The 27,711-nt window shown below is 39.0% G+C and overlaps 1 protein-coding gene across 1 annotated transcript in view; it reads left to right on the top strand.

The window, feature by feature from the left end:
• The window catches only part of CNTN4 (contactin 4), a 966,700-nt gene that overhangs the window by 794,347 nt on the left and 144,642 nt on the right, over nt 1-27,711 (top strand). Inside the window, exons 12-13 of the mRNA XM_065935280.1 lie at nt 1,158-1,287; nt 19,464-19,614. Coding sequence (XP_065791352.1) covers nt 1,158-1,287; nt 19,464-19,614 — 281 coding nt within the window. The remainder of the gene's footprint in view (nt 1-1,157; nt 1,288-19,463; nt 19,615-27,711) is intronic.

Here is a 27,711-nt window from a genome sequence, read left to right as displayed (position 1 = left end):
GGACCTTAGAATGAGGAACAATTGTGTCCAGTTTAATTTTCCTTATATATTTTCCCACCGAATTCAAATTTTTGCTGAAATATGACATTTTCCCCAGACCCCAATTTGAGAGCCCGTTTCTTGTACTCTGGTTTTCTCCCTCATCAGCCCCGAGGCAAGAACAACCACTCTGAGCACTGGTCAGGATATAGCCCTCACAGCCACAGAAACAGGCAGATATAACAAGCCTGGTCCACACGGTGCTACCCACACCTCCTCCTGTCACTGCAGGGCTCCTGCTCATCCCGTGACTTTCTCAATTCTAAAGGCCAGCCTCAAATCACTTGAGTGTAGGTGCCCAGGTAACTGGCATTTTCCTTCCTCTATTTAAGGTGAGGGGTCATGGATGCCAGGCAGCTAAATCACAACCCTAGGGCAAACAGAAAATATTTTACTTTTTAAATGGCAGGTCTCTTGGAGAAGAGGAGGTCCTTTAGGGTACTTATAAAAATTGACACCTCAAGTTATGTAGCCTCAGACTGATGAATGAGGATGATCTATTGTTTGATACACTCACTTTGCTGTCTTCAGATTGGCTACCAGTTGGTGTCCTAAGCTTAGATCATGCCACCAACAGCAGTCAAGTAACAGAACATTAAATTATCAATACTTATTCTTTATTCTTAGTAAACTTCAACAACATTAAATATGCATTTCTGCTTCATCCAAGAAGAGTATAGTCCTTTTAACCCTCAAAGTGTTGCCTGCTCATAATTTGAGTGTTTTAACTACTCTAAACAGTAAATTTCCTCGTATTTCCCACTCCTCACCCCCAGTTAGCACAAAGCCTTGGGGTGAAAAAAAAAAAGTATTTTAAATTTAAAGTTCATCTGTTTAGAGGGGATATTAATCTGGGTGGTTTCACTATTAAATCAATGATAACTCAAGAGAGTCCTATAATTTAAATTCCATTTACCAACTGATGTATGGGTTGTTTCATTTAGCAACTGACCCGCCACAAGTTTAGTTGACAGATAAATAGCTCATGTTATGTAAATTGTTTATATGATGGCAATTTTCCTCCCATTAAGCCTCTTTGATATATAACATGTAGCAAAGATTCCTTAAGGTCTCAGTTGTAGAAGGTCATTGTTTTGTGTTCCTCTTTTCTTTCACAGGATAGAATTCATATCGAGCAAGGAACACTCAACATAACAATAGTGAACCTCTCAGATGCTGGCATGTATCAGTGTGTGGCAGAGAATAAACATGGAGTTATCTTTTCCAGCGCAGAGCTTAGTGTGATAGGTGAGTCTTTATACTGGAAAGAATAAAAAAGTAAAAGCTTTTGAAATCACTAAACTAACATGTGCTTTGCCAAGCATAAATATTCCATCCAAGAAAAAAAGGGTGAAGAAATCTTTAGACTGAAGATATCTCTTGAGAAAGAAGCAGTGCATTCTACAAGCAGTAAGAGGAGACCACTTTCTAGATCAGCTTCTTCTGATGCTTGCAATGGGTGATGCAGTTCTCCTGGCATGCATTTTTATTCTCTAGCAACCCCTCTTCTAACTGTGCAAAGTTTCTGAAATGTGTTGGTGTCTGTTGCTTTCTCTCTGGTTGGGTGTAAACTTGAGCTTGGAGAGAGGAAGAGCTGCCTTAGGTGGACAGGTTTGTTTGAATGTCAGGCAGAGTGGATTTTGTTTTTTCACATCTAAATTTTCCAGACGATACACTATGGACTGCCCCTCCAGCTCTACCTTTCAACACGTGCCCCTTTCCTTCTGTTCTTCAGCAGCGCTGAGCTGCTTGTTCACCTTCTCTTCCTCCACAGTCCACTGGTCCACACCGTTCCCTCTGCCTCAAATGCTTTTCTGTCCCCTCTTCATTGCATTTACTTCTTCCCAACTCAGAATTGATTACATTCTTTGCAGACAAAGATGGAGAAGCTCTATAGAGTCAGCAAAAACAAGGCCAGGAGCTGACTGTGGCTCAGATCATGAACTGCTTATTGCAAAATTCAGAATTAAACTGAAGAAAGTAGGGAAAACCACTCGGCCATTCAGGTATTACCTAAATCAAATTCCTTACAGTGGAAGTGACAAATAGACTCAAGGGATTAGATCTGATAGAGTACCTGAAGATCTATGAAAGGAGATCCGTGACATTGTACAGGACACAGTGATCAAAACCATCCCCAAGAAAAAGAAATGCAATGAAGCAAAATAGTTGTCTGAGGAGGCCTTCCAAATAGCTGAGAAAATAAGAGAAGCTAAAGGCAAAGGAGAAAAGGAAAGATATACCCATTTGAATGCAGAGTTCCAAAGAATAGCAGGAAGACATAAGAAACCCTTCCTCAGTGATCAGTGCAAAGCAATACAGTAAAAAATAGATTTGGAAAGACTAGAGATCTTGTCAAGAAAATTAGAGATACCGAGGAAACATTTCATGCAAAGATGGGCATAATAAAGGAGAGAAATTGTATGGATCTAACAGAAGCAGAAGATATTAAAAAGAGGTGGCAACAGTGCACAGAAGAAGTATACAAAAAAGATCTTCATGACCCAGATAACTGATAGTGTGATCACTCACCTAGAGCCAGACATCCTAGAATGTGAACTCAAGTGGGCCATAGGAAGCATCATTACGAACAAAACTAGTGGAGGTGAATGAATTCCAGTTGTACTATTTCAAATCCTAAAAAATGATGCTATGAAAGGGCTTCACTCAATATGCCAGAAAATTTGGTAAACTTAGAAGTGGCCACAGGGCTGGAAAAGGTTTCATTCCAATCCCAAAGTAAGGCAATGCCAAAGAATTTTCAAAGTACCATACAATTGCACTCATCTCACACACTAGTAAAGTAATGCTCAAAATTCTCCAAACCAGGCTTCAACAGTATATGAACTGTTAACCTCCAGATGTTCAAGCCAGATTTAGAAAAGGCAGAGGAACCAAAGATCAAACTGCCAACATCCATTGGATCATTGAAAAACGAAGAGAGTTCCAAAAAAACATTTGCTTTATTGACTACGCCAAAGCTTTTTACTGTGTGAATCACAACAAACTGTGGAAAATTCTGAAAGAGATGGGAATACCAGACCACCTGTCCTGCCTCCTGAGAAATCTGTATGCAGGTCAGGAAGCAACAGTTAGAACTGGACATGGAACAACAGACTGGTTCTAAATTGGGAAAGGAGTACGTCAAGGCTGTATATTGTCACCCTGCTTATGTAACTTATATGCAGAGTGCATCATGTAAAATGCCAGACTGGATGAAGCACAAGCTGGAATCAAGATTGCTGGGAGAAATATCAATAACCTCAGATATGCAGATGACACTACCCCCTTTTGGCAGGAAGTGAAGAACTAAAGAGCTTCTTGATGAAAGTGAAAGAGGAGAGTGAAAAAGTTGGCTTAAAGTTCAACATTCAGAAAACTAAGATCATGGCATCCAGTCCCATCACATCATAGGAAATAGATGGGGAAATAGTGACAGACGTTATTTTGGGGGGGCTCCAAAATCACAATGGTTGACTGTGGGCATGAAATTAAAAGATGCTTGCTCCTTGGAAGAAAAGTTATGACCAACCTAGACAGCATATTAAAAAGGAGAGACATTATTTTGCCAACAAAGGTCCATCTAGTCAAACCTATGGTTTTTCCAGCAGTCATGTACGGCTGTGAGAGTTGGACTATAAAGAAAGCTGAGCGCCGAAGAATTGATGCTTTTGAACTGTGGTGTTGGAGAGGACTCTTGAGAGTCCCTGGACTGCCAGGAGATCCAACCAGTCCATCTTAAAGGAAATCAGTCCTGAATATTCAGTGGAAGGACTGATGCTGAAGCTGAAACTCTTAATACTTTGGCCACTTGATGGGATGAACTGGTCATTGGAAAAGGCCCTGCTGCTGGGACAGGTCTAGAGGCAGGAAGAGAAGGGAATGACAGAGGGTGAGATGGCTGGATGGCATCACAGACTTGATGGTCACGAGTTTGAGCAAGCTTCAGGAGTTGGTGATGGACAGGGAAGCCTGGCATACTGCAGTCCATGTGGTCACAAAGAGTCAGACACGACTGAGTGACTGAACTAAACTGAACTGAACTGAGGCTGCCTCTCCCAACTCCATCTTGCTTTCTTCAGGAAGTCACGCCTGACTCTATCTATGCCCAGGTCAGCTCCTGCTGTTACAATTTTCATCCTGCCTTTTAATGCACCTTGATATCATGCTGCATTTGCACTTTACATTTGCTAATGTGATTTCTCTGTCTTTTTCTCTCACTGCACTTTTAACTTCCCCATGATGTCCGTGACCATACTTGGTTTCACTCATTTGATTGTCAGGACTTAATGCGATATTGAAGCCATAGTATGCACTCAATCAATATTGAAAGAATGTAAGAATGAATGACTGCACTAAGTGATGAAGGAGTTGAGAGATTGTTTTTAAAAATGAATTAATGAGTGAAGTAAATCTTTGAAAACAGTGGTTAAGTGAATTAACAAAGCTCTAGGCATTAAAAAAAAACAAAAAAACTCCAGACCATCAACTTGCATTTTCTCATAGAAAAATCTTTACTCTCACTTCAGAATTTATCTTAAACTTCTAAGTAGCAGTTCTTCTTGGAGCATAATAGAAAGGTTATAAATAAGAGAAAAGCAACACACACAGAGAGCTGATTCCATAAGTCCTGATAATTTGCCTAGATTCGGAGTCCTGACTTGCCCTTCTGCAGAGCACTTCTTGTTGCCTGGCATGTGGATCTGAAATGGATTAAGTGGATGCTCCTGAACTGAATGTTAGTCCATCCATGCAAGGTAAAAAAGAAAGGAGCTGCTTCCATAACTGTTGTCCTCACCAACTTCTTTACCTGAACCAACACCCAATCAAGATAAGAACTTTTTAGGATTCATGAGGTTGCAGTCTTTTTCAAAGAGGCCTCAGAGCATTCTGTACTCTTGGAGTCAACATCAGTGTGGCTACTGTAAGGATGACCCCCACACACATACCTTCCCCACTGTAAATGTTAAGAACGATAATTCCAGCTTCCCAGAACAAGTACAATGGTCCCACCCTGGCCAAGTGGGCTCTGATTGTTGGTAGTTGGAGCTGACTGTTGTGGAGCACAGATCACAAAGGTAGATCACTAGAATGTTATGCAGAAAGAAGTGTATTATTTGTTAAACATAGTGTCAACTGGTTAGCAAACAGCTACAATGGAGGGTGTGTGGCCTCAGGAATGAATCACTTTGTCTTTAGACCCTCCAGGCAAAAGCTGTCCAGTTTATAAGTCTGGGGATGCCATTATAATTATAAAAGATTTTGTAGGTCCTTTTGTTAAAATAAGAAACTTTGATGGCAGCAAAGGACTGGAAATCACGGGATGTAATCAAGGAGTAAAGACAGAGGATGACTACAGTCTCAAAAGCAGAGCCTGAAGTGAGAAAGACTATTAAATGATTTTTATCTAGAGCACTTAGTCAGAGAGGAGCGTAACAGTGTGGTTGCAAAGAGCTGGACACAACTGAGCGACTGAACGGCAACAACAATAAGATGTGTGTGTGTGTGTGTGTGTGTGTGTGTGTGTGTGTGTACATCCATCCCCAGATATCCGTATCTGTATCCATGTGCACACTGAGTCACTTCAGTTATGTCCAGTTCTTCGCGGTCCTGTGGACTGTAGCCCGCCAGGCTGCCCTATCCATGAGATTCTCTAGGCAAGAATACTGGAGTGGGTCTCCATTGCCTCCTCCAGGAGGTCTTCCTGACCCAGGGATCAAATCTGTGTCTCTTATGTCTCTTGCATTGGCAGGCAGGTTCTTTACCACTAGCACCACCTGGGAAGGCCAATTTATATCTGTATCTATATATCTATCTGATATGCATATCCTAGGATCCTCACCAGATCCTTTCTCTTCCTCCTACCGAGGGTTCAAGGCCTTTGAGGTGATAATCACTGATTCAACGCTTACATTCAGGGATTTATTTCAAGTTATTTTCAGTTAGAACTAATTCCATTTGAATTCTTGGTCTGAGTCCTTTCTTAATTCCCTTGAGATCAGTAAGCAAGATCAGAAAAGATGAAAACGCCTGAGAAGTTATTTAACCCCCCTCCCTAATCTCAGCTTTACTGAGTGTAAGAACTGTAAGGCATGTCAGTAAATGATTCAGTTCCAAACAAGTGGTACAAATAGTATGTCTTCCAGAAATTCTGGAAAGAGAGTTTGACCAGTGGACTGAGCTAGTCAGGTGAACCTTGAAAAATAATTTATATTTATACAGGCAAAAGGGAAAAAAGAACCAGGAACAATGCAGAGTGAAAAGACCTGAACAAAAGTTATATAAAACATAGAAAATCCTGAATGTTTCCCAGAAATTTTAATTCAAATACATAAAATATATCAGCAAAGTTTAAACTTGAAAGAAGAAGATGGAAAAATTAATTAAGGGCCAATTTTGGAAGATATTGAACAAACTTAGAAGTTCTCTATTTAATACCCCATTTTTCCTGCCCCAGAAAATCACACTAGTATATTCCAAGTGAATTAAAGGGCAGTTAAGTGTTGAATGAGTAAATCCCTAGAGTTCTTATTAAATGAATGAAGGAGAAGACATTTGATTATTTAAGAATACACATATGTGAATATTGGTTGAGTAAGCTTTAATACAATTGTGTTTCACAAGTCACTTTGTTTCTTGCTGGGTGGTAATAGTTTGACTCTTATGGATCGAATAACAGATTAGTTGTTACCTGATTAGACTCTTAGGGAGGTTGAATTGAACCAAGAAAGAAAATGAAAACAAGATACTTCAGTATAAGGAAGAAAAGAAATATGCTGGTTGCAGCTATTGATCCATTATCAGCATCCTCCAGTGCTAGTGAGGAGATTCCCTTTCATGCCAGGCAACAGCCTTAAGGTCATGAATAAGAGATGGTTAGGAAGCATATGTTTAATAGGCTTTTCCCTTAGTCTTATTTTATGTGTTCTGTCTGGGTATTTAATGTATATGTAACATATCTATATTTAATGGATTGAAACTGCTAAATAATTAACCTAGGTGCTGGGTGATTTACTCACCTTGTGGGCGAATGCTGTAGACTTTTACCTTGAGGTCAGTATATTAGAGTAGCCTGGTGATGAGTACTTTCAAATAGAAATAGTACATCCTTGTTTGTGACTGACCTATTGCAGTTAATAGATTATTACTCCTCAAGGCAGCTGTTTCCAGACTTTTTCTCCTATGTTAGCTTCTGTCATAAATGAGGTTCACTTGTGTGATGTACACCCGTGGGCAGACCTGAGCGACCACACAATTCCCTGGGTCATAGAAAGGTGTGCTGGAATTGGAACAGCGAACCAAGTCTTATAATCTTAGGGAAATTTGAATCTTCTACGAAAAAATATAATTTAAAAAGCCACATTAAGTATTTTATAAAGATAACTTCTCTAATGAAATATTTCTATTCATGTTTAATGTTTGTGTCTACTCAGGTGGATGATCATGTTGGTACTAGGGGATACTTATTGAACTGCCAAACTTGAAATTTTCTCTGCTGCTCCATACAGAATACCAATGTCATCCTGTGTATATATATATATATGGGGTCTCAGTGGTAAAGAATCCACCTGCAATGCAAGAGATGTGGGTTCAATCCCTGGGTTGGGAAGATCCCTGGAGATGGAAATGGCAACCCACCCCAAGATTCTTGCCTGGGAAATCCCATGGACAGAGGAGTCTGGTGGGCTACAGTCCATGGGGTTACAAAAGAGTCCAGCACGACTAAGCGACTCAACAACAGCAAAGATAGAGTATGCCGAAGACCTCAAAAGCTGAGACAGGGGTTTAGGTACCTGTGAGTCACTGGAGGAGTGTCCTCTGAGCAAAACCCGTAAGAGAGAGCAGGCTAGGGAGGGGGATGGAGGGCAGGGAGCAGGGGCATGGTCTCAGGTAAAGTCTAGCCTTTATCGCATTCCAGAGGGTGATGTCTGGAGCATAATTGTATCTTAGAGCTATTCCCACCCAGGCAAGGAGGCTGACCTTTTTAAAAATCTCTTCATCAGTTGTTCATTGATCTGCCCCTCAAGTGGTGGTGGTAATGGCAGGGCATATGGAGCAAAACCTCGCAGTGAACTTCCCAGAAAAGGGGACAGCTGGAGCTGGTAAGCAACCAACGCTCACAGCATCTGGGGCCAGAAAAAACAATCCATGTGAGGTACCAAAAGCATCCTCTACAGAAGACAGGTGATTGTGCTAGAGCAAGATGCTCGGGTACTGTGTCCAGTTGACCTGGATCATAACCAGCAGTGTCACTAGACTATCTTTTTATTGGGTAGGAATATGGGAGATATTTGTTCCTTTTTTTTCTTCTTTCCTTTGTTGTCTAATGATCTACAATGAATCAAATTGTTATCATAATTATTACTATATCTTTTTCATTGGAGTATACTTGCTTTATCATGTTATGTTAGCCTCTGCTCTACAACGCAGTGAATCAGCCATATGTATGCATATATCCTCTCCCTCTTGGATCCCCCTCCTGTCCGTCCCCCATCCCACCTCTCTAGTTTATCACAGAGCATCAAGCTGAGCTCCCTAAACAGCAGATTCCTACTAGCTGTCTATTTTATACACTCTAGAGTATCTTTGATTTTGAAATGGGATGAACTGTCCTTAAGAGCAACTGAGTGTCTTCCCAGTGGTCTTGGATATGACCTGACTTTGCCGGGACTGTATAAGGGATAGAAGTAGCCTTGGCCCAAGGAGTTCCTGTCTGATGGTTCAGGGCCGTGGGCATTCTCCTGGCCTCTGTGGTGGAGGACTTCAGACCCTGGCAGAACACTCCAATGCCATTAAGGCACTGATGGTTGATTAAAGTGAGGTGCAGGCTTGAGGCAGTTATATGGTTAATTTGCCATGTGTCCAAATGATTGGCCTACAAATTAGAAAAACATTAAGGCTAAACTCAAAGTCATTTCACAGGGATTTTCACAAGTGCTCATCTGCAACTAAGTCTGATTTCTCAACTGCCTCATTGAGCCAGATCACAATCAAATGTGCTGAGTGTGAACAGCATCCAGTGAGAGGAGGGATGCCTTTCTTATCCAAATATTGTCTGAAAGGAGCTTTACTTAACTCATCAGAAAGAAGGAAAGCAATGCACTTGGATCTCAAATGCAAATTTGATATCTTTAATGAGTTACTAAGCCTTCACTAATCAATAAAATTAGGGTGTCACTGTCAAAACTAAAAGAGATCACATGTGAAAACTTCCTGCAAATCTGAAGTGTTTGTAGCAATAGAAAGTTTGGGGTTTGTTTTCTTTTGTTTTGTTTCTGTTTTAAACTAGTATCCATACCAAAAGATTATAATATAGATAGCTGCATAATTACCAGTAAACCCTATTTCAGTGATTCTCAAATTTTGCTGCTTGTGAGTCACCAGGGGAAGTCTTTAATATCCCAGTACCATACAGTCGTTCCTCATATGAATCCCAGCCTTGTCTAGTTCAAGAAAACTATGAGCCAAGCTGTGTCAGGTCATAGTGGAGAGTTCTGACAAAACATGGTGCACTGGAGAAGGGAATGGAAAACCACTTCAGTATTCTTGCCTTGAGAACCCCATGAACAGTATGAAAAGGCAAAAAGATAGGACACTGAAAGATGAACTCCCCAGGTCAGTAGGTGCCTAATATGCTACTGGAGAAGAGTGGAGAAATAACTGCAGAAAGAATGAAGAGATGGAGCCAAAGAAAAAAACACCCAGTTGTGGACTTGACTGGTGATGGAAGTACAGCCCGATGCTGTAAAGAACAATATTGCTTAGGAACCTGGAATATTAGGTACATGAATCAAGGTAAATTGGAAGTGGTCAAACAGGAGACGGCAAGAGTAAACATCTACATTTTAGAAATCAGTGAACTAAAATAGACTGGAATGGGTGAATTTAACTGAGATGACCACTATATCTACTACTGTGGGCAAAAAATTCCTTCAAAGAATGGAGTAGCCTTTATAGTTAGTCAACAAAAGAGTCCGAAATGCAGTACTTGGGTACGATATCAAAAACAACAGAATGATCTCTATTCATTTCCAAGGCAAGCCATTCAGTATCACAGTAATCCAAGTCTATGCCACAACCACTAATGCCGAAGAAGCTGAAGTTGAACAGTTCTATGAAGACCTACAGGACTTTCTAGAACTAACACCAAAAAATTGATGTACTTTTCATCATAGGGGACTGGAATGCAAAAGTAGAAAGTCAAGAGATACCTGGAGTAACAGGCAAGTTTGGGCTTGGAGTACAGAATGAAGCAGAGCAAAGGGTAACAGATTTGCCAAGAGAATGCACTGGTCATAGCAAACACTCTCTACCAAAACACAGGAGACAGCTCTATAATAGGTCATCACCAGATGGTCAATACCAAAATTGATTGATTATATTCTTTGCAGTCAAAGATGGAGAAGCTCTATACATTCAGAAAAAACAAGATGAGGAGCTGACAGTGGCTTGGGTCATGAACTTCTTATTGCTAAATTCAGACTTAAATTGAAAAAAGTAGGGAAAACCACTAGACCGTTCAGGTATGACCTAAATCAAATCGCTTGTGGAAGTGAGAAATAGATTCAAGGAATTAAATCTGATAGAGTACCTGAAGAACTATGGACGGAGGTTTGTGACATTGTACAGGAGGTTGTGATCAAGACCATCCCCAAGAAAAAGAAAAGCAAAGAGGCAAAATGGTTGTCTGAGGAGAAGAAGAGAAAAGGAGAAAGCTAAAGGCAAAGAAATAAAGGAAAGATATACCCATCTGAATGCAGAGTTCCAAAGAATAGCAAGGAGAGATAAGAAAGGCTTCCTCAGTGATCCATGCAAAGAAATAGAGGAAAACAACAGAATGGGAAAGACTAGAGATCTCGTCAAGAAAGTTAGAGATACCAAGCAAAAATTATGGTATTGTGCTCATGCAAAGATGGGCACAATAAATGACAGAAATGGTATGGACCTAACAGAAGCAGAAGATATTAGGAAGAGGTGACAAGAATACACAAAATAACTGTACAAAAAAGATCTTCATGACACAGATAGCCCTGATCGTGCGATCATTAACCTAGAGCCAGACATCCTGGAATGTGAAGTCAACTGGGCCTCATGAACAAAGCTAATTGGAGGTGATGGAATTCCAGTTGAGCTATTTCAAATCCTAAACGATGATACTGTAAAAGTGCTGCACTCAATATGCCAACAAATTTAGAAAACTTGGCAGTGGCCACAGGACTGGAAAAGGTCAGTTTTCATTCCAATCCCAAAGAAAGGCAATGCCAAAGAATGTTCAAACTACTGCACAATTGCACTCATCTCACATGCTAGCAAAGTAATGCTTAAAATTCTCCAAGGGAGACTTCAACAGTACGTGAATCAAGAACTTCCAGATGTTCAAGCTGGATTTAGAAAGAACAGAGGAACCAGAGACCAAATTGCCAAAATCCACTGGATCACAGAAAAAACAAGAGAGTTCCAGAACATCTATTTCTGCTTTATTGACTATGCCAAAGCCTTTGACTGTGTGGATCACAGCAAACTGTGGAAAATTCTTAAAGAGATGGGAATACCAGACCACCTGACCTGCCTTCTGAGAAATCTGTATGCAGGTTAAGAAGCAACAGTTAGAACCGAACATGGAACAACAGACTGGTTCCAAATTGGGAAAGCAGTACGTCAAGGCTGTGTATTGTCACCCAGCTTATTTAACTTATATACAGAGTACATCATGTGAAATGCTGGGCTGGAAGAAGCACAAGCTGGAATCAAGATTGCCGGGAGAAATATCAATAACCTCAAATACACAGATGACACTATCCCCTTATGGCAGAAAGTGAAGAACGAAAGAGTCTCTTGATGAAAGTGAAAGAGGAGAGTGAGAAAGCTGGCTTAAAATTAATTCAACATTCAAAAAACGAAGATCATGGCATCCAGTCCCATCACTTCATGGCAAATCGGTGGAGAAACAATGGAAACAATGACAGAATTTATTTTCTTGGGCTACAAAATCACTGAAGATAGTGACTGCAGCCATAAAATTAAAAGATGCTTGCTCCTTGGAAGCAAAGTTATGACAAAACTAGACAGCACATTAACAAGCAGAGTGATTACTTTGCCAACAAAGTTCTGTCTAGTAAAGTCTGTGGATTTTCCAGTAACTATGTATGGATGTGAGAGCTGGACCATAAAGAAAGCTGAGCACAAAAGAATTGATGCTTTTGATCTGTAATGTTGGAGAAGACTCTTGAGTCCCTTGGACTACAAGGAGATCCAACCAGTCAATCCTAAAGGAAATCACTCCTGAATATTCATTGGAAGGACTGATGCTGAAGGTGAAGCTTCAATTCTTTGGCCACCTGATGCAAAGAACTGACTCACTGGAGAAGACCCTGTTGCTGGGAAAGATTGAAGGCAGAAGGAGAACAGACAACAGAGGATGAGATGGTTGGATGACATCACTGATATGATGGACAGGTTTGATCTAACTCTAGGAGTTGGTGAAGGACAGAGAGGCCTGGTGTGCTACAGTCCATGGGGTCTTAAAGAGTCAGACACAGCTGCGTGACTGAACTGAACTGACCTGATACCATCCTCCCTACCAACTAGTCCTTGTAGAGGCTCCAGGACCAGTAGAGACTCCAGGACTCTTTATACCTTAGTCACCCAGGAGTGATTCCAATGGGTAGAAGTTCTATTGCTGTAACTGATCAGATCAGAAAGTAATTAGGTTTTTCTATGATATTGATTCTCAGACTCTACGATGCATCAGAATCGTTTGGAAGACTCGTTTAAACACACAAAGCTGAGCCCTACCTCCAGAGTTCCTGACATAGTAGTTCTCGAGTGGGGCCTGAGGGTTTGCACTTCAAACAAGTTGCCAGGTGACACTGCTGCTGATTCAACCCTACACTTGGAAAATCAGAAATTGGCAAGCTCGAAACCCAAGTTCTTTGGTGTTTTGTTTTGCTTGGAGATTCAGTTGTTAACTATCTACCATCACACCGATTCACGTGGTAAAAGAGTACAGCCAGCGCTCTACACCTGCCAGTTATGGAGGGCTGGCTGTATTCACTGCAGCCTGCTATTTAAATGAGGGACTTAAGCATCCATGGATTTTTGTACCTGGAACCAGTCTCTCCATGGATATTGGATTTTGAGGGACAAGTGTACAGATAGCTTGAATTGTTTCTTGGATAATCCTGCTTCATTTGACTGAGGTCCAACTCCAGAGAGGATGGAGTGTCCTATGCATAGGCCGTGAAGTTCAAGAAGTCACTGAATTCCAGGCAGAGTATCATGAGAAGGGTATTTCCTATCTTGAACTGAATTCCTTAGTTCTCCTACAACATACATTAATTCAGCATATATCAATTGAACATCTGATTTGTGCAAGGACTGTGCTAGGTCCAAGATCCCTGATTCATAGTCTTTGCCTTCAAGGAACTGATGACCTAATAATTACTACTAATGGGTGCTACCATTTTGTAACCACTGGGATTCCAGAATTCTCAGAGTTTAATGACTCTCTTCTGTCAATTAAATAACTATTTTGATCTCATAACAAAGTTGCTCAATCAAATATAACGTTGTACCACCACACACTACTTTCACAAATTTGTGTGAGTGTTCAGGATGTTATGCCAAATAAAATGAAATATCACTAACTTGGACTAATGTAGGAAGTTCAAAGTGCTTACAGTTACAGATGCTTGCCATCTTATCTTCATACAGATAGAGCTGCTCAAGGAAGGTTAACAAGGGTTTAGCAGTTGAAGCTTTTAAAACACATAAGAATGATTTTCAATCAACATGTTTATTGTTGTGTAAGATATGATGTTCTAAAATGGCTTTAAAATATCTTTCCTTGAGTAAGAAAGAGTCTATCCTTGTTTACCGAACGAGAGCTTGGCTTTCAAACCTTCATAAAAAGAAAAAAGGGTTTTTAAAATTTTATATTGGAGTATAGGTGATTAACAATATTGTGTTAGTTTCAAGTGTGCAGCAAAGTGGTTCAGTTACACATGTGTCTATTCTTTTTCAAATTATTTTCCCATTTAGGTTGTTATATAACATTGAAAAGAGTTCCTGTACTGTACTGTAAGTCCTTGTTTACTGTCCATTGTTAATACAGCAGTGTGTACATGTCAATCCCCACACTAAAAAAAAGAAAAAAGGGCTAATCCTACTAGTTGGCAGTGATACTGTTGAAAGATCTTGAAATGGTTTCTGTGCTTTAGAAGTATTCATCAGTTATCGTAGTGCCTGAAATGTCAACAGTGGAGATGAATTTCTCTTGCACACCCGCATGGTTGAGATATAACTACTCAGCAATAGAAAGGAATCACTGTTAATACATTCAGCATCCTGGGTGAATCTCAAGAGCATTATGCCAGCTGAAAAAAGAAATCTCTGAAAAAAAGCATAATGTATGATTTTATGGATACAAATGTATGATTTTTTTTACATTCTCAAAATGACGAAATTGTAGAGTTGGAATACAGATTAGATTGGTGGATTCTAGGCAAAGGGAATACAGAAGGGGGTTGAATGCACCTCTAAAACGGTAGCATGAGAGAGATCTTTGTAGTGATGGAAGAGTTCTGTATCTTTATTTCAGTGGTAGTTACAAGTCAAAGTACTTGATAAAATAAGACAGAACTCTACACACCATATTCATGATTAGGTTCCTTGCAATGTTTTACTGGGGTCACAAATACTATATATTAACGCATATATATGGAATCTGGGAAAACAGTACTGATGAACCTATTTGCTGGGCAGGAATAGACATGGGGAACAGATTGTGGACACAGTGGGGAAAGGAGGGAGTGGGACCAACTGGGAGAGTAGCCGTGAAACATACACATTACCGCATGTAAAATAGATAGCTACTGGGAAGTTGCTATATAGCACAGGGGTCTCAGCTCAGTGCTCTGTGATGACCTAGAGAGATGGGATGGGCTTGGGGGGGTGTTCAAAAAGGAGTGGACATACATATAGTTATGGCTGATTCACGTTGTATGGCAGAAACCAACACGACATTGTAAAGCAATTATCCTCCAATTACTTAAAAAAAAAAAAAAAGATGTAACCATTGGGGAAACTGAGTGAAGGATACACTGGACCTCTCTGAATTATCTTTGCAACTTCTTGTGAATCTGTAATTATTTCAAAATAAAAAGGGTTTTTTGTTTTCAAACAAAACTGTATTTCTTTTCAGCTTAAAATTCTCTGAAAGGTCCGGGTAGCTCATTTGAATCTGCCTGCAATGTGGGAGACCCAAGTTTGATCCCTCAGTCGGGAGGATCCCCTGGAGAAGGGTGTGGCAACCCACTCCAGTGTTGTTGCCTGGAGAATCCCATGGACAGAGGAGCCTGGTCCATGGGTCACAAGGAGTTGGGTACAACTGAGCAACTGACACGCACACGCAAAATGACAATAGTGGAAGTAGCAGAGGAGAGGAATAGGTATAAAGAATTAACTCTGGAAAAATATTGAAGTGCTTTTGTACAATACAGGTATTTTATTTAATCTTAAATCTTGTGACTGTAAATATTATTAGTTTGGTTTGATAATAACTTTCCCCAAAGAGCAAAAGCCCGTAAACAAGAGCAACCACGATAGGAGGAGCCTGGGGGGAACAGGACATTCAGCAAATTAGACCAAAGCCAGCAGGGGCAACCATTAGAGTCTTAGAAGGAGTGCGTCATGGTAATCCTAGAATAGAAAACTCTGACTTCAGAGTTTGTTGAGTGTCTCCTTTTGAATGTCATCCCCGATCAGAGAGACTGATTTTGCATCAGCCATTCTGAAATGATGGACCTAGAAAGAAGACTATCTCCACTGTAGCCAATCTTCTAGCTATCTACCCAGCAAGGCAGCAAAGTTTGGGGTTTTAATATCTGATACCAGCATTATCTCCTCAGGGGTGGCCATACTTGAATGAATGCATTTACTCGAGCTTTATTTTCTACGGGATGATGAGGTAATAGTTAAAGGCAATAGAAAAAGGTTAAAATAATATGAAATTCTGAACTTCTGAAAGGGCCAGCCTTAATAGTCCCTGTCAACTGGCAGTGATCCCAGTGGTGTTTCTGCAGATTTATAGACCAGGCACACGTAATTATCCTTTCCTTTAATAACAGAGTAAAACATCACACCCATCTGTTCCCCAGGTGGGACTGCTACTGCACATTCCGTTAAACAGTTATCATTCTCACCAACTCCTAGGGCACAACTTCAGTTTTCAAGGGTTCTGTTGGCCACTTGAAATACCCTTGACATGTGACCAAGAGCCATTTAATTAAGTGAAAGCAAACAGTGGAGAATTACACAGAAGGTTTCTCTCAGCCGGGTGCTTCTCCTAGGTAATGTAATATTAATATGTTAAAGATCATTGATAAATAATAAAAAGTCACACTGCCCACAGGGACGAGGTCCTGTAGTGTGACTTATTTCAACACTGGGAGTGCAGTGCCCCCTAGTAGTTCCTGTAAGAAACGTTGTCCTCAAAGTGCATTAGATTTAGCAAATGAGGAGCTCCTACAATTGGCACTGCTCTCAAGCTCAAGTGGGTAATTTGACAATTGCTTTTATCTTTTCTGAACCATTAGGAACCCACTGAAGTTTCACATTGAATGTGCACTAATTTTTTCCAGTGCCAACAAAGGTTGGATTCTAACAATGCCCTAATGGGACCTTATCAATAACTCTTAAACATCTGATTCTCTGTGAATATCAAAATTTAAGAGTCTCCTTTTGCTTTGCCTTCAAGCCTCTCCTGAGCTGACGGTTGAGATTTAGAATAAATATAGGGAACAGACTCAGAAAGCATCACCCCACAAGCTTCAGGGCATCTCAGGGGTGAAAGATGGCCACAAAACAACGGACCCATCCGTTGATGGGTCCAGTATTCAAAAACGGACGAAGGTCTGACAATTTTGCCTGTGAAAACACTGCAGCTTATAGTGGCAACTGATAGATTTGTAGAGTTAGATAAAACTAGAAGTAAATTTAAGCAAGTTGAATAAGCAAGGAGAACAAATATAAATTTATATTTCCTTTTTTTTTTTTTTTTTTTGTTAGTGAAAGCCATTCAAAGGCAGTCTTATCTCTAGGATATCCAAAAGATAATAGGCACATACATAGTATAGCACAAATGCTTTTGAAAGTGGAATGTGCATTTTCTGCCTTCTGTGTGGCCGATATCATGCTATTTCAAAGCCCGTAAAAGCAATATATAGTTTTTTGACAAATACACCCATGTGTTGTGCATGGTTTGATTTATGTAAACTCATTTCAAATGCAGTTGCAGAATTCCTCCTGAACAGATGAAAAATGTCTCTCTAAAGTGATAAAAATATGTGTGTGTAGAAAGATATAGTTTTAAGAAGGAATTTTTATATGTTAACAGATTTGTAACTCTATTTCACACAATACCCTTTAAAAAAAAGCTTCTAGAGACTTGTTTTTTTTTTTTCCACATTACTGTGTCAGTTCAGGTGTTTCCATAAGATGGAAGTGAGTCTATTCTGCTATAAGAACCTTTGTGTGTTGAAAATTAGCATGTGTGGGAGTAGTGAATGGAAAAATGAGATCAATATAACAGATGCTTGCTTTGTCCATGCATTTCACTAGTTCCAGCAACCAAGAACAAAGCTCACTAACTCAGGTCAACACAAGGCTAGTCAAGGCAGATAGCATAGTGACTGTGTCTCATTTAGCCCATATTCTTCCTCTTGACTCAGTTTTGGCCTTGTTTCAACATGACTGTGTTTAAGACTGTGGCTCTCCTGAGCCTTTCTGCACTTTGTACTTGTTTTATAGATTACCATTCTCAGCTCTTCTCTTTCCCGGCTTCCTTGTTTCACCAAACTGTCTTCATATATACACACACACTGAAGTCCTGTTTTGTTTTGTTTTTGTAGTGTTTATCTATTAGGAATTTAAGCTATCTTTTTAATCATGCTGATATATTTACTAGAATGATTATTGTTTTTGTTAGTATTCATGTTACATAAATATCGAGTAGATGTGTCCTGACCTTATATTTCTCAGAACCCTATAATTTTCATTATGTAATTTTGAAGATCATACAGGGAATGCATTTATCTCATTATAAGTACAAGCATTTGTACTTGCAGTCTCTTTATTAATTGCATTTATCATTATGCAATTACTCTTTGAATTATAGACTTCCCTCATGAATCCAAGGCATACCGACTGAGGTAGCAGTTGCCTACTAGATTCATTTATTTAGTTTAACCTTCACTGAGTAAAGCCAACCCCGTGTGTACCTTACAACACCCCATTAAAAAGTAACCTTCCCATCTTTCTTTCTTTCTATACACCGAAAATATTTTAATAACAGAAGCACTTAATGAAGGTTTAACTTGCTTCTGCTGAAACCTTTTATTTTTTTAATCACTAACATATGGTTTGTGTACATTTAAAAAAGGATCCCCATCCTCCCCACCCACATACATACATACTCATTCCCTGTACTCTTCTAAGTAATTTGTGGCTAGTATTTGTGTTTAAATTTCACATTCAACATAGTATGAAATTGTAAATTCTATCAGGTCAAGCTACAGTGAGTCAGGGATTTTTAATATGATAACAGCTTACAAGAAACCCTAAAACATTCGTGTAATTAATGCAGAAGGAAATGGAAAGTTTTCAGAAAGGCTTCTTTCATATTTCTTTAAGGATACAGAGGAATATCTTTTGTTTTAAGAAAGAAATTATTTAATGTTATTTCCATGTAACTACATATTTGGTGTCAACTTGAATGATTTTCTTAGAATATTGGTAGCAAGCATGGAATAGAGTTTTCTAAGAGCAAGTCACAATTTATCCTGCAAGAACCATGCATTGCATTAGGCAGTGATAGTGGGAAGCTGATCTAAGTCATTATTTTTAAGGAGGCGCTCGCAGAGGGTGATGCTGTAGACATTTCAACACATCCTCTTAGGGAGAGCTGCTCAGAGAACTATGAGAGAGAACAAAGGCAGTAACTGTCAAGGAAGGGGTGCTTCACCTACACAACCAGAAAAGTGCCTTATGGGCTTTTTTTTCGTCTTTCCCTTTTGCTTCTGTAAAACTTAAAAAATTTTCTTCATCTGAACATAGAGTAGTTTTCATAAAGAATCCCTCACTATGTATAGTGTTGGAATAGTGTATATTTTGATCTTCCTGTTGGAGTTTTCCAAATTCATCAAGCTGTACACTTTCAATGGGTACATTTTACTGTATACAAACTATAGCTCAACTTTTCATAAATCCATCAAAACTTCCAGTGTTACTCCTGTACTTCAGAGAAAAAAAAATGCAACTTCTTCCCTTTGATATAATAAGTGCATTGCAGAAAGAAAAACTATAACGAATGATCAAGTGGATTTTTTCTCCCATAATAATTATTTCATTTCTGTATTCTCTTCCAGCTGTAGGTCCAGATTTTTCAAGAACCCTCTTAAAAAGGGTAACTCTTGTCAAAGTGGGAGGTGAAGTTGTCATTGAGTGTAAGCCAAAGGCTTCTCCGAAACCTATCTACACCTGGAAGAAAGGAAGGGACGTATTAAAAGAAAATGAAAGGTATTATCTCGAAATATTTTAAGTATGTGGTTAACCCATAATAATTTATAGGTCTGTTGTTAATAGTCCTAGAGGGAAGAAATTATGATCAGCTCTTCATGAACTAAATGCTAATCAAAGATCTGAAGCTTTGGAAAAGTGTGGTAAATGAGCAGGTCTTCATAATCCTTTTTGATATTAAGATTCTAGAAAGCCTTTCTTGCACAGGTAGATCACGTGATCCCTGTTGAAGGGTGTAGGAGCTGCCCAAAGATGTGCAACTGGAAATATCTTTTTTAATTTTAGCTTAAAATTTATTTGTAGACTTGCCCATCTTTCTCCGTTCTATTAATACCTCCTTTTTTTCCCTATAAACAAGTAATTCCAGTTCTTTTTTGCTATGGCAACCCGTCAAATATTTGGCAGTGTCTAATATGTCTCTTGTTAATCTCTTCCTTTTTTTCAAACTGTCTCTAATTCCAGAACTCATTTTCAAATAACATGGCTTTTATTATTTTAATCATGTCTTTTTAAGAACTCTATTTCAAACTTATTTTTGAAAAGTTTTTTTTTCTTTCTGATATCTAAACTCTTCAAATGTGTGTTTCCTATTATACATGAATTATGTTTATAACGCATGTTCTTTTATGCAGTGTAATTATATGGGTTGTTTGGGGGTTTAGGTCATATTGTGACAAATGGCAGGCATCTCTTAAGACCTTTTCTTGGCTGTCACGCTATAAAATATCTCCCACTCCTTTCTGTAATCTACTCAGATGTGTTGGAAAATGGTGATTGTGCATGAATCCGTCATGCATAAGATAACATTTACCAGCTGTATACATAATGATTTTAATTGATGCTAAAGGTCAAGTACTTCACGATGTCATGGGGAGGCCTGTAAAAATGTGTGTGTATCGACTTTAACACCTGTACACCTTTGGATTTACATATGCAAAGTAGATCATCACACTGATGATGTTGTCCTTATTAATGATTTTTGCAAACAAACCTGATATGGTTTATAGAGGGTGTATTCATACATAGTAAATGCATAATATGTGTCTCTTTCTGATTTCTGTTATATCAAGAAAGTGGTATAGTTTACTGATTACTGGCCTGACATTCAAACCTGGAGCCAAAGTTGGAACTTGAGAGCAGTTTCTTATTTTGTGCACCACATACATTATTAGATTAAGGCTACATTTTAAAAGTTTTAATATAACATTGCTATGAAGAAAAATATTTTAAAATAATATGAAAAATAGATATATGAATGAGTGAGGTTTGAGTAACATGGAAGATCAATCCAGGAGAGGCAAATAAAATTTGCTGCTGTCACAAGCAACCTACAGTGTCTTAAAACAAAAGGACATTTCTCATCCACACTGTATGCCCACCAGAGGTCTGCTGGGGGCTTTGCTGCTCTCTAAAGCCTAGGCTGGTAGAATAGCACTCTCTGGAACATTTAAATTGTAGAAGGAAAAGAGGGTGCTAAACTTGTGAAGTGAAGCACTTCTTTTTTGCTCATGTTTTGGTGGCCAAAAGAAGTCACATGGCTCTTCCCAAATTCAGCCCAACAGGGAAATTCAGTCTTTCTGTGTGCCTAGAAGAAGAAGGACAGCCTAACTTTTTGAACAGTATTAATGACCACTCAACTATAATTTAATATAATGACTATAATTTAATCATTGCTATAGGTTGTTTAAATTAACTTTGGGACAATGATATACCAAGAATTACTTTTAATAAGTAAATTTGACTTTTTCTACCATTTGACTTACCACAAAGCTTATCTCTCCCCAATTTTTAAAATTTTTTCTTCTGACTTGATTGATAGGGTTCAGATATAGACTCAACATTGCTATGGCACTAAGGGTATCTTTAAAGCAAGGAAACTCCCCGTCATTACTCAGGTCCTGGTCTTTGTCACCTCCACCTCCACCATCACCAGGCATGACCCAAACTGTCAGTGTTAGCACTTTTTATCCCCGTAGGTGCTGTGTCCTCACTGTTCTCTTTCTCGGTTCTACCTCACTCACAGTGTGTTAAACAGATAGATTGATTTTCATCATGAAAATGAATTTAAAAGCTGATCAGGTATAATATATATATATATATATTTTTTTTTTTTTTAAACAAAGCATGTATTTGTTTTTTACTTAACTAACTTATTTGGCTGCGCCCAGTCTTAGTTGGAGCACACAGGATCTTCAAACATTGTTGCCGCATGCAGGATCTTTCAGTTGAAGCATGCAAATTCTTAGTTGTGGCACGTGGGATCTGTTTCCCTGACCAGGGATTGAACCCAGGCCCCCTGCATTGGGAGCTTGGAGTTTTAGCCACTGGACCACCAGGGAAGTCCCTGGCTAGGTATAATTTAAAGGTGAATGTAGAGGCTTAAGTGTGTGTCCCATCCATGGGAGACACTTGCCACTCAATTCTAGCATATTATTGCCACCAAATGGAAATAGAGGTCCCGTGCCTCCCTACCTTCTCATTTTTCAAGGGAAACTAGAAATATGGAATTTAAGTTGAGCTATCTTAAGTTTTAAATGTCAGTGATTTTTTTAAAAAGTTTTAATGTTAGAACAGTATGGGCCACACATCCATGGAGTAAAGAGTATGAGAAAGATAAACTCAACTGGACTTCCTGTAATTTCTGAAAAGGGTAAAAAATAAGAAAGCTATTACTGACATTTCCTTGTTGACAGAGAAGAAATTCTGCCATTTTCCTCTATGTCTTTTTGATAAAAGAGAAACATAAGTAAGTGAATAAATGAACAAAAGTGGTCATATATAGGATTCATTAGTGAAAAGTTTAGAATTCCTATTTTAGAAAAGGACTGACATTACTAGAACAACACAAAAGGAAAAATTTTTGTTGAGTATGTACAGTGTTGAGCAATAGTTTCCAATATATGGATTTGTAATTCTCTTTTGAGATGTGGAATCCTAAGAATCAAAAGGCAAACTGTTAACATTTGAATGATTTTTTTTTTAATTTATTGAAGTATTGGTGGTTTACAATATAACGTGACATGCTTAGTCACTCAGTCATACCCAACTCTTTGTGACCCCATGGGCTGTAGCCCGCCAAGCTCCTCTGTCTATGGGATTATCCAGGCAAGAATGTTGAACTGAGTAGCCTTTCCCTTGTCTTACAATGTTGCATTTATTTCTTCTCTATAGCAAAGTGATTTAGATATACATACTCTTTTTCATATTCTTTTCCATTACGGCTTATCACAGGATATTATGGTTTATCACAAAATATAACTCCCTGTGCTATGCAGTAGGACCTTGTGTTTTATCTATCCTATATATAATAGTTTATCTCTGCTAATCCCAAACCCTCACTCCTTCCGTTGGCTGCCCACTCTCCCCCTTAGCAACTATAAGTGTGTTCTCTGTGAGTTTGTTTTTATTTCACAGATATGTTGAGGTATCAGATTTTAGATTCTACATATAAGTGATACCATGTTGTATTTGTCTTTCTCTTTCTGACTTACTTCACTTAGTATGATCATCTCTAGGTTCATCCATGTTGCTGCAAATGGCATTGTTTCATTCTTTTTGATGGTTGAGTAATATTCCTGTGTGTGTGTGTGTGTGTGTGTGTGTGTGTGTGTATACCACATCTTTTTTTTTTTTTTTTTAATATTTTATTTATTTATTTGGCTGAGCTGGATCTTAGTTGTGGCATGTGGGATCTTCGATCTTCTTGTGGTGGTGTGCACATTTTTTTTAGTTGCGGCATGCTAACTCTTAGCTGCAGCATATGTGGTCTAGTTAGCTGGCCAGGGATTGAATCCAGGCTCCCTGCATTGGGAATGTAAAGACAGCCAGCAGACCACCAGGGGAGTTCCCGTATCCTGTCTTCTTTTTCCATTCTTCTGTCAGTGAACACAGGTTGTTTCCATTTCCTGGTTGTTGTAAGTAGTGCTACTACTGAACATAGGGGTGCTTGTATCTTTTTGAATTACAGTTTTGTCTGGGTATATGCCCAAGGGTTGAATTGCTGGAATATACCAAAGTCTATTTTTAGTTTTTTTTTGAGGACCCTCCATACCATTTTCTATAGTGGCTGCCCCAATTTATATTCTCACCAACAGTGTGGGAGGGCTGCCTTTTCTCCACACCCTCTCCAAAATTTGTTATCTGTAGACTTTTGAATGATGGCCTTTAACATTTGAATAAAAGATGATTAATCTCAATTACAGAGTATTGCTATAAACCAAGTTTCAGTGGAACAAAATTTATGATCAAGCACCACTTTTTATTAATGTTCTCCCTAGAGCTTATGGTTTGACTTAGCCAAACACTGCTTAAGTGATTTTTTATTTCAAATTTAGCTAATCAGCTGCCTGCAAATGAGATTACAGTAAAAGTATAAGAAGCAACATTTTTAAATGTTTACATTTTGATATTATTCACATTGTGGTGTTATAGCTACCGCAATGGGTATGAATTCAGAAATACTAGTTTAATGTTAACATGTGAACAATTTTTAAAATACTTTTGTATGTGCTTATTTTGGTTTTTAAAGGTTTTAGGAATTTAAATCATATTTACACTGACCTTATATATATATATATTAAACCAGTCATCTAAATGAAAGATTTAATCTTCAATTTTTATAACTTCACTATTGTGTAGGCAGCATATCCATAAGCATAAATATTTTTTTTGTTTTCTTGTATATTAATCCAGCTATCAGAGTACAGGCAATATCAGGCCTTTAAAACAGAGATGGTTTGTCACAAAGACCCAAGTACTTCAGTTCTCAGGAGAGGCCTCTACTCATCACCAAAGCAGTGGAATTATTTGGATTCATTGAGCAATCAAGTCATGTAACTGAAAAAGGTTGATAATTTTGTTTACTGTTAGTTTCTGGACAGAAGGCGTTTGAGGCAGATGAGATTGATCTGTTACAAAAAAAGAATCAGAATTTAGAATGACAGAATCATTTATAAAACCCTAGGCACCTAGAATCATAAGGAGACATGAAACCAACTCACATGGACTCTTTTGGTTACAAGTGACAGAAACCCAACTCAGATCCGGCTTCAGTACCAAAAGCAGCGTATTGGCTCTGCACCTGAGAACACCAGGGCCGGGCTGTGACTCGAGGTGTGCTGGGTTCAGGAGCTGACCCAGTGACAGCGGGACTGACTGGCTGGCTTCCTCTCTCACTGGTGTCTTCCTCTGGTTTGGCTCCATTTTCTGATAGGCTCTCCTCTCCTGTTGGTAGGATGGCTGCTGGTAGCACCATGCTTTCCCTCTTTTCTAACTTCTCACAGCTGCAGAAGAGATGCTTATGGCATGGGATAAACCTGCCTTGGTCAGTGATTTTCCCTGAACCAGTAACATTCAGGGAATGTGATGCACTGATCAGAAGGACATGGTCAGATGCCATCCTAAGAGGCACTTGAGAAAGCTCCACCTAAGACCTTGAGGACTGAGAATGTGACAGGGGTTTTCTCAAAGAAACATAGGGTCCTACAACCAGAAGAAGAGTAAGTGGACAGGCAACAGTGTCCTAGATAGGCAACAGTGTCCAATTCCTACCCTAGTCATGGAACTCAGCTTCCATTCCCAGATAGGGAACCCCACAATGGGTGGACCTTCACCATCCCTGGTTACGTCTAACATGAGGACCTGACTAATTTTTAGAGTATTTCCTCATAACCAATATCCTTGTAATTTCCACTCATTGTTTCTTGCTTTGCTTTCTGAAGTTATATTAAGAAAAAAATCTAATTCTCTTCCACCATACCTCTTCCCTTTATATACCGACATGCTATTCTCAAGTCGCCTTTCAATTATTTTCAAAGTCCAAATCCTGATGTTCTTCATGTCATGTTATTTGACATCCTCTTACTGTCCTAAACGTTTCTTTCAATGTCTTTCTGAAAGCCAGAATTAAATCTGCCATTCAGAATTAAAACAGTATTAATAAGGGAATAAGTATCTTGAACTCTGTAGCAAAGATTGATGATTATTATTACACTGTGTCCCTAAAGAGGAAAAAGCATCTTCAGCTAGCTTAGATTAGTAAGGCAAACAAGTGTACGTCATAGAAAAACCACTCCCTCCCAATGATTATTTTAAACAATTAACTTAGTGCTTAAAGGGGTAAATCTAGTTGTCTGGAAAATTCACTTAGAGAAAATATTTTATTTCTCACTGAAGCTGAAGAAATTAGTGAAATGTTACTTTAGTTAACCATGTGTAAATAAAGACTTCTTATTCTTACTCACGTTTAAGAATGTCTCTCCTTCCTTGTAAATGTTAGGCTAATACCTTATGTCAAGCTAATGGATAATAATTAAGTATAGATATATCACTGAATGCTTCTGGAAAGAATCTGAAACTTACAGCCTGCCTCTCACAGGCGTGGTTTCAGACCAGCAGCAGAACTATTCTGTGAAACTAGCCGACATAGATTTTGATCAATGAACAAAGCGTTCATTCTGTGCTTACCATATGTTGAGCCCTTTGCCTGGCACTGACTAGAGAGATAAGGAGGAGACATAAACCCAGCCCTCAAGATGCTCTTAGATTAGTGCACGGGCCCAGCAGCAAAATAACAATATGTTTTTCAATCATAGATGATACATTTAGAAGGAACATTGGAAAATGTAGGCCAACAATAGATTGTGGAAGCCTTGAATTTGATGTCTGTAGAGTTCAGGCTTGAACTCCCAGAGAAGATTGAAGGATTTTATGCAGGAGAGTGTACCGTCATATGCGTGCTGCAGAAGGATTGCTCTGCTTGCAACATGGACAAAGAATCAGAGTAGAACAAGATTAGAAACACAGAGAGACCAGTTGCAGGCAGTATGTTAAAATGAAAACCAAAAGGACTTCAGTGTCAGTCTCCTGATAGTATAGGAGGGAAGACAGATAGATTATTTTTTTAAACTTAAATGACCTATTAAGCAGAGATATTTTAAAAAGAAGGGAGGCAAAAAAGAAAGTGACTTCTAAGATTCTAACTTGAGCAGCTGGTAGGTGGCAGAGCTACTGACCACAGTACTGAGAAGAGAGAACTAAGTTTGAGAGGGGAAGATAAAGAAATGAGTATTAACGTCTGAAATCTGAGGTGCCTTCAAGTGGTGACGTCACATTCAGATTGGAATCCCATTCAATATCACTTTCTCAGCAAAAATTTTTCCCTCAAACCTATTTCAAATTGTAAACACCGCCACCATCCTCTTCTCATGCTTTATGATTTTCATAGTTCTTACTACCTTCTAACATGCTGCATATTTGCCTTTTTTCCATTATCTGTCTTCCCCCCCTCTCCATTTAATCATAATGTAAATTTCGTGAAGACAGAGACTGGAAAGTGTGTGTGTGTATGTCTTAAACAATAAAAATTTAGCACTTTATAGCCCTGGAGGTCATAAGTCAAAAATTATTCTCCTTGAGTTAAAATAGCACATTTCTTTCAATGTCTTTCTGAAAGCCAAAATTAAAGCTGCCATTTGGAATTAAAATAGTATTGATAAAGAAATAAATAGTCTTATTATATCCTTAAGTAATGCATTCCTTCTGGAGGTTCTAGGGGAGAATCACTGTCTCGCTTTCTGGAAATCACCTGCATTCCTTGGCTCATGGCCCCCTCCTCCATCGTTGGAGCTAGCAAAGCAAGTCCAGTACAGTAGGGTCCCTGCATCAGATCGCTTCACCCTGCTCTTCTACTTTGAGTTTACTTCATGGTTACAAGGGGCCCTTTGTGTTTTGTCCCTTTCTGTAATGCTAGCCCCTAGGATGGTGCCTGGTACAGACTAAGTGTTCAGTGAATGAGAATGTCCAACCGGAAATGTGGGTCTGAGTTCGGGAGAGTAAAGACAGAGACCCAGATGTCACCGGTTGATAAGAAGCTGTGGAGTGGATACGCACACCCAGAGAGTTGTGTAGAATGAGAACACCTGTGAATCAAAGAAAGGAACCTTGAGAAATGGCCACATGCAAAAAGTGGGTAGAAGCAGAGCCCGCTGGGAGGGGGATTCAGAGATGTGGGAGAACCTAGGAAACAGAAACCAAGGGAGCAGAAAGGGTCAAGAAGGAGCAAGTGCTTGCTGCTTCCAAGAGATGACAAAATAATGA

This window comes from Muntiacus reevesi, chromosome 4 (genome assembly GCF_963930625.1).
Source record: "Muntiacus reevesi chromosome 4, mMunRee1.1, whole genome shotgun sequence".
Classification (NCBI taxonomy): Eukaryota; Metazoa; Chordata; class Mammalia; order Artiodactyla; family Cervidae; genus Muntiacus; species Muntiacus reevesi.
The sequence above is the reverse complement of the archived record's forward strand: the minus strand, read 5'-3'. Positions and strand labels throughout refer to the sequence as shown.